The 11,435-nt window shown below is 47.3% G+C and overlaps 1 protein-coding gene across 3 annotated transcripts; it reads left to right on the top strand.

The window, feature by feature from the left end:
* The first annotated feature begins 247 nt into the window (after nt 1-247).
* Nucleotides 248-10,946, top strand: c31h1orf159 (chromosome 31 C1orf159 homolog). 3 transcript variants are annotated; one of them, XM_033047959.1, is made up of 9 exons: nt 251-400; nt 548-631; nt 4,018-4,102; nt 5,859-5,960; nt 6,816-6,881; nt 6,973-7,107; nt 8,060-8,085; nt 9,507-9,537; nt 10,174-10,946. In XM_033047959.1, the coding sequence occupies exons 1-9, from the start codon at nt 371-373 to the stop codon at nt 10,254-10,256; spliced, it is 642 nt and encodes a 213-aa protein (XP_032903850.1). In that variant the 5' UTR covers nt 251-370; the 3' UTR covers nt 10,257-10,946. The 3 variants fall into 3 exon arrangements, with proteins under 3 accessions (XP_032903852.1, XP_032903851.1, XP_032903850.1); XM_033047961.1 differs by lacking the exon at nt 6,973-7,107 and having other exon boundaries at nt 248-400; XM_033047960.1 differs by lacking the exon at nt 548-631 and having other exon boundaries at nt 250-400.
* The last annotated feature ends 489 nt before the right edge of the window (nt 10,947-11,435 follow it).

Below are 11,435 nucleotides of genomic sequence, written 5' to 3'. Positions count from 1 at the left end.
TCTCGGAGCAGAATAAGGTCATTCAGCCCATCATGTCTCCTCCACCGTTCAACCATGGCTGCTGACCTGTCTTTCCCTCTCAGTCCCATTCTCCTGCCTTCTCCCCATAACCCCTAATAATAATAATCTTCAGGCAGAAAGTAAATTGGAAAAGCAGAAACAAGTATGTTCATTTTTCTCTCTATCTCCCCATTGAAATATTACCGTAAAACCCAGTGCTTCGCAGCGTCAGCGACGCCCGCCAGAGCACAGGTCTGTGTCAAGTGGGTGTGGAAAGGCGCTGTGTTTTTTTTTGATAAGCGAGTCCGCTTCCCGGCAACAGGGCGGCTACTGGGCACAGAGCCGGCGGGGGAAAGTCTTGTAAATCCGAATGCCTGAACTTAATCCTTTCATTGATCAGGTGAGACGTTTGCATTTTGTTCTAGTCTAACCGTTAAGTGTCCCAGGCTGTGGGCAGACTTCAGCAGGGTCATTAGTTCACTCCAGTGTTATTTCACTGACTGCAGAGTTTTGTTGGTTTCCAGTGAAGTTTCATTGTGTGTTTCAGGGTCTGCTTCTCATGAGACCGCCCTTTGCTTGGATCTTGGTTCGGTTTGTACTGGGAATCTTCGCTGAGACGCCACAGTCTTTGGTAGGTTTTTACTTCCCTGAGTCCCAGCTACTGCGTTACCCTGTTGACGCCTTCAATTGCAGGAAGTGCCTGTTTTTTTTTGTTTTTTTTAAAGACAGCTGCAACACAATTATTTCCCCCGTCTCGTCGGCTCACAAACTAGTTGGGGAAACTTCATATTTACATTCAACTTGGCTACGGGTCACTGCCAAACAAATCAACCCCGCCCCCTCCAAACCCTTCCTGGGTTGGTGTTTACTGCTGAGTGAGTTGTTGACGGCGGCGTGATTTAATGACGGGGACTTGCCTTTGTGCAACTGCTGAACTTGCGCTGCAGAGGTGTGTTTGCCGAACCATTCTCCTTGGAACGAGATCTACCTGAACCGCTGAGTCCCTCCAGCCCTGAGAGTCATAAATAACCTTCGACCCGCCGACCAAGATCTACACGGGTCCCACCTGCCCGCGTTTGGCCCTTATCTCTCTGAACTGAAACCCTCTGTCTGTCTGTGTTGTGCTCAAGATGCCAGCATCTGCTGTTCCCCGTGTCCACCTTGACGATGCACTCCTCAGATTCCAGGAATGAGAATATATCTTGACTCCCCTATTATTCCCCTCCCCCCAATAAACCTCCTCCTCCCTCACCCTCCATAAACCTCCCATATACCACCTCTCCCTCATATACCACCTCTGCCCCCCAATATCCTCCCCCCCAATATCTCCCCTATCCTTCCCCCATTTCCTCCCCACATATCCTCGCCCCCCCCCATATCCCTCCCACCCTGACTTCACATTTTGCATATCTTTTCTCCTTATCTGATACCCTTTGTCTCATTTTCATCTCTTGCCTTCATCAATATTTTCACCCATCTGCCAATTACCAACCCCGCACCTATATCCACCTATCACTCACAGGCTTTGTCCCGCACCCACCTATCTTTCCCAGCTTCCTCCCCCCCCCCACTCCAATCAGTCTGAAGAAGGATCCCAATCCGAAACATCGTGTCCATTCCGCCACAGATGCTGCCAGATCTGCTGAGTTCCTCCAGCAGTTTGCGTTTTGCTCAAGATTCCAGCATCTGCAGTTCCTTGTATCACAAAGGTTGCATCCACCTTGTTTCATCGGCCAATTGTCTCTTTAACAGCCGAGACTTGGAACTACTGAGTCTTAAAACTTAGTTCAGTTTAAAACAATACTCCAACATTTGGTGGAGATGGAGAGATGTGGCTAGTGGTGGGATCCCGTTGGAGGTGGCGGAAATGTGGCAGAGGGTTTTATGTTGTATGCGATGGCTGATGGGGCGAAAGGTAAGGACTAGGCGAAGGAGGAGCAAAAGCAGAGCTGCATGGTACCAAGGCAACCTCATCTATGTCCTCGTATACCATTTGGCTTTCTATCTATAGGGTCATTGGCCACACAGCAAAAGCCTGTGGGATTGGCGTCAGCTTTCATTATTATTGACTGATTGATTTGCAGCTGAACAGATTGCCCTGTTATTCTTTGGGTAATATTTATTAAGTTAATAAAACTGCCAAATATTCACTTACTTCCTGAAATTGTAGGGTATTGGTAGGCTGCAGATATTTATTGTCACTCAACCAGTGTCACTGAAACTGATTCCGGATTTTTTTGAATGGAGTCGAGGGGGGAGGTGAAGGGACAGGTGTTGCATTTCTTGCGGTTGCAACGGAAAGTGCCCGGGGAGGGGGTGGTACGGGAGGGAAGGGAAGAATTGACGAGGGAGTTGCGGAGGGAGCGGTCTTTGCGGAAGGCAGACATAGGGGGAGATGGGAAGATGTGACGAGTGGTGGGGTCACGTTGGAGGTGGCGGAACACTCATCTACTGCATCCGCTGCTCTAGATGTCAGCTGATTTACATCGGGGAGACTAAGCGGAGGTTGGGCGATCGTTTTGCCGAACACCTCCGCTCAGTCCGCAATAACCTACCTGAACTCCCGGTGGCTCAGCACTTCAACTCCCCCTCCCATTCCCAATCCGACCTCTCTGTACTGGGTCTCCTCCATTGCCAGAGTGAGCAACACCGGAAATTGGAGGAACAACACCTCATATTCCGCCTGGGTCTCCTCCATTGCCAGAGTGAGCAACACCGGAAATTGGAGGAACAGCACCTCATATTCCGCCTGGGTTGCTTGCGTCCGGATGGCATGAACGTTGAATTCTCCCAGTTTTGCTAGCCCTTGCTCTCTCCTCCCCTTCCTTCACCCTCGAGCTGTTTCCTCCCATCCCCCCGCCCTCGGGCTCCTCCTCCTCCCTTTTTCCTTCCTTCTCCCCCCCACCCCCCCATCAGTCTGAAGAAGGGTTTCGGCCCGAAACGTCGCCTATTTCCTTCGCTCCATAGATGCTGCTGCACCCGATGAGTTTCTCCAGCATTTTTGTGTACCTTCACTGAAACTGATGATCAGTGTTGTTGGGGGAATCTTGCTATATGCAAATTAACTTTGTACATATAATTACCATTACAAGACTGGCTACATTAAAAAAAAAAAACTCCTTTGGCTGTCCAGGAATTTGAGTTGTTGGACTGGTATCAGTTTATTGCTGTTTCATGATCCAAGATACAATGGAAAGCTTTTGTTTGCGTGGTTATCCAGTCAATTTGGATCATATTGTGTGTGTATCAGTACAATCAACCCTTACACAAGTATGATGGGTCGTGCAAAGAGAAAAATGCCAGAGTGCGGAATATAGTGTGATAGCGTCATAGCTACAAAGTCCATTGTCCGCAATGAGGTAGGTTGGAAGATCGGGACTAGACCCGAGCTTATGGGAGGATGGTTCAATAGAAACATAGAAATTAGGTGCAGGAGTAGGCCATTCGGCCCTTCGCTAACAGTCCGATAACAGCGGGGAAGATGATGTTCCTGAGTCTGGTAGTGTTCATTATGTCTGCTCCAACTGTATGATGCTGTTTACCGACTATATTTCCCATTAATTGTTTCACTGGGGCTTTGGTCAGGGACCAAGCCTTAGTTTTATTCCTTGTAGCATTTCATCTCATGGAACTCCTGTCTTTGGTGATGAGACTCATGTCACTCTCGATAGTTAGGAACAGTACTTGTAAACAGTTCCATTTTTGTCTGCCTTCGCACCTTTCAAGCTTTAGTATCTTCAGCCCGACAGGTAAGGAGGGAATGACCGGGGTGTGAGTGGTCATTGGTTATGTTGGCTGCTTTTTGAGATGGTGTGGATGAAGTCAATGGTGGGATGTCTGGTCAGTGTGATGGACTGGGCTACATCCACAACTCTGCAATTTCTTGCGGTCTTGGTCAGAGCAATTCCTAAACCTGTGATACATCGTGATAGGATGCTTTCTACAGAGCAGGATGTGAAGTGTGCTGGGAAAGTGCAAGTTCCTCTCCGTCCTTGCTAATCCTTGTCTTTCCCTCAGATCTCGCCAGCGGTTCGCAGTGGATGTTGTGTGGATCTCGTGGATGAGTTTGGCTTCTGTCCACAACGCAGTTTTTGTAATCCAGGTACCTTCTCAAAACAGTAAAATGTATGATCTTGCCCAGCAAGGAATGTAACCTCAAATATAACTGAGAATGGTGGAAACACTCAGCAGGTCAGGCAGCATCTGTGGAGAGAGAAATGAAGCCAATATTTTAGTTTGGTTACATTTCATAAAAACAAAAGGAATTTAAATGTTTATTCTTGTGTTCCTTATTCAAGGTGAGGAGACTATTTGAAGAAAGGACCACTCGGTTCCCTTTTTGTATTAAACATTCCCACATAGAACATGGAACAGTACAGCACAGGAACAACCCCTTCGGCCAATATCTTTGCCGAACATAATTCCCCAAAGTAAACAAATCTCCTCTGCCTGCACGCGATCCATATTCTGACATTCCCTGCATATCCATTTGCCCACCCAAAAGCCACACTATCGTATTTATCTCCACCATCAGCCCTGGCAGCATGTTCCTGGCACCCATTACCCTCTGTTTAAAAAATAAAAATAAACATCTTTAAACTTTGCCCCACTCACCTTAAAGCTATGCCCTCTAGTCTTTGACATTTCCAATATGTGTGGGGGGGGGGGGGGGGGGGAAGGTTCTGGCTGTCTACCCCATCTCTGCCTTTGTTCATTTTATCTGCTTCTATCAGGGCTCCCCTCAACGTCCGGCATTGGAAGAATAATTCCCACATCCCAGAGTACACCCTGCACTTTTCACAAGAAGTGCCAGTGCAACACTACTGACTGACAAAGTGGAAATAATAATAATAATAATGGATGGGATTTATATAGCGCCTTTCTAATACTCAAGGCGCTTTACATCGCATTATTCATTCACTCCTCAGTCACACTCGGTGGTGGTAAGCTACTTCTGTAGCCACAGCTGCCCTGGGGCAGACTGACGGAAGCGTGGCTGCCAATCTGCGCCTACGGCCCCTCCGACCACCACCAATCACTCACACGCATTCACACACAGGCAAAGGTGGGTGAAGTGTCTTGCCCAAGGACACAACGACAGTATGCACTCCAAGCGGGATTCGAACCGGCTACCTTCCGGTCGCCAGCCGAACACTTAGCCCATTGTGCCATCTGTCGGAAAGGAGACAGGGTCACTTGGTTGTTCAATCTAGTTGTTCCAGTCCGTGACTTCTGACGACACCCTAGTTTCCCCACACTGCTCAAGGTGTCACACCTATCGGAGGCCACACTTGTCCCAGTTTAGGATTTAGGTTTATTATTGTGACGTGAACTGAGGTGCAGTGAAAAGCTTTGCTTTGCATACCATCCAATCAAATTGGATAATGCTGTGCATAAAGACATCAAGTCAAACTCGGGTACAATAGGTAGAGTCCAGGCGCTAGATTGAGCGTTAGAGAAGAGATTTAAACTAGTGTGATTGTATCAGATGATAGTAGATCCTTCTTTGGGAAGAGCAAGCAAAGAGTCGGCACACTTCAGCGCCACCCTGTAGGTCTCTGTGAGTTGGTCAGCAAGATGCTTGCTGTAGATGTGATCACCATGTAAATCGCTGTGAATTAATGGTCGACTTCAGGTGTTCTGACTGCTTGGGTTGTAGATGTCTGAATCAGTTCCAGAGGGTGCAGGAATGTGGGTGGTAATTATTTGTGGGTATGGGAGGAACTGGGGAGGTGAGGGGGGGGGGCGGTTTGTCGCTGTGCAGAGAATGGGAGAGCTGGGGAAGATGAGAGTAACATTAATAGTAACACGATGCTGCAGCACTTTGGTTGAAATGCTGACACTATGCTTGCTGTCAGACTGTTACAGGCAGTGGTTTAAGAATGGAAGCTCCACCTGCCTCAGGTGTGTTAACGGGACATCAACGTATTCATCGACCAATCAGACTGGGTGTGTTAACTGTGAGTAATCAAACTTTGTGTCGTCATGTGTAGGAATGCTGGTTTAAACTGAAGATAGACACAAAAAGCTGGAGCAACTCAGCAGGACAGGCAGCATCTCTGGAGAGAAGGAATGGGTGACATTTCGGGTTGAGACCCTTCTTCAGACCTGAAATATCACCCATTCCTTCTCTCCACAGATGCTGCCTGTCCTGCTGAGTTACTCCAACATTTTGTGTCTATCCTGCTTGTTAGTTTCACTTGTTATCACCTTCTACTCAGCCAACAATGGACCGTTGTGGGCTCCAACTTTCCTTGATCATCATTGCTGGCCTTGATTCCCCCTTTTGCCTACCTTTCATATCTCTAGTTTCCCTGCCTCCTGACTCGCGGTCTGAAGAAGGGTCTCGCCCCGAAACGTCACCTATTCCTTTTCTCCAGAGATGCTGCCTGACCTGCTGAGTTACTCCAGTATTTTGTGTCTATCTTCGGAGCAAACCAGCATCTGCAAATCCTTCCTACACAAATAAACACACCCCCGACTCCTGATCCAATCATTCCACCTACGGAGAGAATGACGAGGGTGGTAGCTTGAATAATGGATATATTAATGGGAGCTCTGCGCTCCCAGCTCCCATTAATATATCCATTATTCAAGCTACTTTTCCCCTCTCCTGTTGTTTTAGCTTCTCCTTCCGATGCTCATTGGAATTAATTCTTTCCCTTCTACATTTTAACCTGACAACCAAACAGTTTTTACAGTGCGGTCGGAGCGAGGGAGCTATAAACTCTGCTGCCGCTCCTTAGTGAAATGTGCCTCATTGTTCTGATATCAGCCATGTGTGAATCTTGTTCTGATTAGCTTTCCTGTTACAGTAAGTTCCAGCAGTGAAGGCAGAGGAACAAATGGCACCACCGTGGGCCCAACCACCCTTAAAACTGGTAAGAGGAAAGCCTGGCGATGCCATGCGGCCGTTGCTTAAGAAACACTTTCACTTACACCGGGACTAAATGATTCACTTCTCTCTTAAAGGAGGAGCAGAGATCGCCGCCTCAGTGTGCCTGGGAACTCTGGCCACCGGCTCCCTCGTCATTCTCTCTGTAGCTGCTTTTTTCTACCTCAAGCGGTCGAATAAATTCCCCTGTTTGTTTTACCGACAAGGCAAAGGTAACTAGCTGGCTTGTGTCCATTTCTGTGTAGGAAGGAACTGCAGATGCTGATTTACACTGAAGATAGACCCAAAAAAGCTGGAGTAACTCAACAGGTCAGACAGCATCTCTGGAGAAAAGGAATGGGTGGCGTTTTGGGTGGAGATCCTTGAAGAAGGGTCGCAACCCGAAACGTCACCTATTCTTTTTCTCCAGAGATGCTGTCTGACCTGCTGAGTTACTCCAGCTTTTTATGTGTATCTTCCATTTCAGTTTGTTGAATGTGTGTAGATAGTCCATTAATGCCTATCGTGCTTTACCTCTCTTGGTTTTTCTTCCCCTGTTTCTGGCCCCATTCCTTTGCAAACAAAAAAGGGAACATAGAACATGGAACAACCCAGCACACGAAGAAGCACTTTGGCTAAAGTCCATGTAGACAACATCCACTGCTCTACTCTCATCGTTCAAACTTAGGAACCTCCTCAAATAAGACATTCCCTTCCAAATGCGAGTAAATCCTGTCCCTGAGATTCCTGTCCATCAGCTGTCTGAAGAATGCTGGCAGCACAGCCCAGACATCCACCACTCTGTGTGCCTGCCTGTGTGTATGTGCGCGTGTGTCTGTCTGCGCATGTAAAACAAAAACCTTGCCCTGCACATTTCCTTTAAACTTTCCTCCTCTCACCTTAAATCCACGCACTGCAGTAAATGACGTTTCCGTCCTTGGAATAAGATTATCTACCGTCAATACCTCTTATAATTTTATCTTTTCCACTCTCTTGCCGTCGCTCTGGAAGTGTTCGTTGAATGGTACAAATGTCAGTTGCATTTTCACTCTTGGCCACGGCACTATAGTGTCACCACACTCGTGTGGAAGTGTGCTGATCCTTGAATTGGGTGTGCACATCCATTGAGATGACTCGCCCATCAAAAATGGCTTTTCTAACTGAAAATGGTTTATTACCTTTCAGATTCGATACTGCAACCAAGTGAAGTGGTAAGCTGCCGTTAGCATTTCTTCATTCGTGATCTTGGGATTCTTTATTTAAGGGAACCATGTAAATGCAAGTTGTTGTACTTGGATGTAATTTTACCTTTCATTTCAACCTGTTAAATATCTCCAGCATTGCTGTCTGTGTGGTGTTTGCACGTTCTCACTGTGACCACACGAGTTTCCTCACGATGCTCCGGTTCCCTCCCACGTCCCAAAGTCGCGCGGGTTTGTAGGTTAAAATTGGCCTCCATAAATTGCCCGTGGCATGTGGGAGTGGATGGGAAAGTGGAATCACATGGAACTAGATGATGGATGGTTAGCATGGACTCGGTGGGCTGAAGGGCCTGTTCCCCGCACATCTCTTTTAAACATTCCCCTCGCATCTTAAATCTAGCCCTCTAGTCTTTCACATTTCCACCCTGGGAGAAGGATTCAGCCTATCTGCACTATCCATTCCTCTCCTGATTTTACATTTGCATCAGGTAACCCCAAGGTCTCCGCTCCAGGGGAAACAATGCAAGCTTGTCCAAATATTGTCACAAAACCAAGGAAGAATTGCCCAGTTCTTGGAACCACTGCCATGGTATGTCTCAGCATTCGCTGTCAGTTCAGTATCTTGTGTGAACAAGGATACATCTGACGTTGCAGCAAGCACTGCTGTTCTTGTCCAGGTTCTGTGTAGAACCGAGATGTGACTACGTCACTTTGTAATATAGGAAGTAGCAACGCTGTAGCAACAGCGACCCGAGTTCGATCTTGACCTCGGGTGCTGTCTGTGAGGAGTTTGCACATTCTTGTGACCGTGTGGGTTTTCTCCGGGTGCTCCGGTTTCCTCCCACATCCCAAAGACATGCAGGATTGTAGATTAATCTGCCCAGTAATATTGTCCCTTCTGAGTGTCTAGAGTGTTTATTGTCATCCAATATAATGCAAAATAAAACAAAGCCCGAAGTCCATAGTACATCCAAGGCAGTTTGTACATTGGATGTTTTAGTGTTGAGCAGAAGAGGGAGTGGATGGGAAAGTAGGATAGGATTAGGACTGGTGTGAAAGGGTGATCATGGGTCGGCATAGACTTAGAGGGGCGAAGGGTCTGTTTCCATGCTGTGACTCATCAAAACCTGGCATCTGTTGTACCGACTGTTGTAGGCATTATGCACGTAGGTAAATGGGAAGTGTGACTTGGTATTCTCCCTGATTGGGCATTAATGCCAATTAAACTAAATATAATGGGATTTAAAATTGGATTAGAATCGACTGCCTTTATTTGATCTGCCTGACAGCTCCAAGCAATTTATGTGCAAATGTACAGTGTTCTGTTGGTGATTTGTGCAATCTCTTTTTTTAATTTAGTAGTAATGTGATTCTGCAATCATCTTAACCGGTGGTAGTGATGTGACTGAACTCTTCAAATGTTTTCGCAGGTGGGAATGGTGAGGAGCTCCGTCGGATCAGGTAACGGCCATGGGCATCATAATGGAGGTGGCGATGGGGGTTACTAATTGGATTTTGACAGATTTTAAAATGTAAACTTTGGACTTTAGAGATGCAGCGTGGAAACAGTCCCTTCAGCCCATCGAGTCCACGCCGACCAGTGATCATCCCGTACACTATCACTATCCTACACACAACTGTTTGGTACAGGTTGAAACTCTCCTGTCTACTGTCCTGGAGCCATGTCTGCGGGCGGCACAGTGGTGTCTAGTAATGAGGCAGCGGTAGAGTTGCTGCCTTACAGAGCCAGAGACCTGGGTTCCATCCTGACTACAGATACTGTTTGTATGGAGTTTGTACGTTATCCCCGTGACCAAGTGGGTTTTCTCCGGGTGCTCTGGTTTCATCCCACATTCCAAAGACGTGCGGGTTTGTAGATTAATTGGCTTCTGTAAATCGTCCCTGATGTGCGGGAAAGAATTAGTGTACGTGCGGTCGTTGGTCAGCGCGGAACCGGTGCGCCAAATGGCCTGTTTCCACGCTGTATCTCCAAACTAAACTAAAGGAGCTTGTTAAAAATGTTAATGACTGGCACATTGCCGCTTTCTGTCCTCCTGCACGTATATATCACACCTGTGTGTCTGATTTGTGTTTCAGTCCGAAAGCAGAGATATTCAAGAAGGGAGCGGCTCTCTGCCTCTGTGACCTTGTCTGCCTCCACAGCCATGAATGACGTCTGACTTGTCCCACCAGTGCCAACTGCGTGCGCTCAAGATGCAGTATAATAATGTACGGGGTGTTTGAGGAATCGCTGCCGCGGAGGGCTGTTACCACGCCCCTTGCCATTCACGGGCCCACCGCACATTTGCCCGACTCCTTGCTGCCAATGAAAACTGCCACCAGTCTCCTGTGGCCACTCGGGTGACGATTAGTGGTGTAACAGAAGTCAGTGCAGGTACAATCCTTCACGGTGTGATCTGGGCTGTCCTGTAACTCACGGTATTGGTGTGACAGTGCAAGCACTGGCTTCTTCCCGGGGATGCCTCTCCAACTCTACTGTCAGCTTTAGCCTTCAAGAATATTTATTCGCATCAGTCTGTAAGCACTGCCAAGTTTAAAAGGAGCTTTGAGCATTTCCCCCTCTCCCTGACGTTTGCCAGCGTGTGTGCAGGTCGTTCATGCCTCCGGCTTCAGCCTGACGTTACCACAGTCACCGAGTCGTACGGTGTGGAAACAGGCCCTTCAGCCCAGCCCGTGTTACTAGGCTCTTCTCAGCCGCGCTGAAGGCAACACAAACTGAAGCACCATATTAAAGGCTGATCTTTACTTAGTTTCCAGCCTAGCTTGTTATCGTTCTGAGGGTAGAGAGGATACCTGGATCACACTTCTACCTAACATTTAGGTGTACTTGATTGATAGTATTCTGTGTAAAAAGATAAAATAAAAAATAAAATTTAATTTGCTTTTGGACTTGGGCCTAATGGGTTTTCTGTTACTAATTCACCCCTGCATCCACACCGCCACATGGCAATTTACTTTGGAGAACCTCATTGTTTAATAGTGGCTGATACGGTGTCGCAGCGGCAGAACTGCTACCTTACAGTGCCAGAGGCGTGGGTTCAATCCCGACTAAGGGTGCTGTCTGTGCGGAGTTTGTACGTTCTACCTGTAACCATGTGGGTTTCCTCCCACACTCCAAAGACGTGCAGGTTTGTAGGTTAATATTAGGGCCCATTTCCACGCTGTATCTCTAAACTAAACTTGTGTTAATGACACAATTCTCCCAGACATAAAAAAAAGGTACTGAGATCTAAACAGCAGCTTTGAAAGGCATGAAACTCAAAAAGATGAACCTGCAGGTGTTGGAAATCTAAAACAAAACCAAGATGTGCAGGAGCAACTCAGCAGGGCAGGCCGCA

The sequence above is a fragment of the Amblyraja radiata genome, chromosome 31, assembly GCF_010909765.2.
Source record: "Amblyraja radiata isolate CabotCenter1 chromosome 31, sAmbRad1.1.pri, whole genome shotgun sequence".
Lineage (NCBI taxonomy): Eukaryota > Metazoa > Chordata > Chondrichthyes > Rajiformes > Rajidae > Amblyraja > Amblyraja radiata.
Note: the sequence above shows the minus strand (reverse complement) of the source record. Positions and strands in the feature narration are given on the sequence as shown.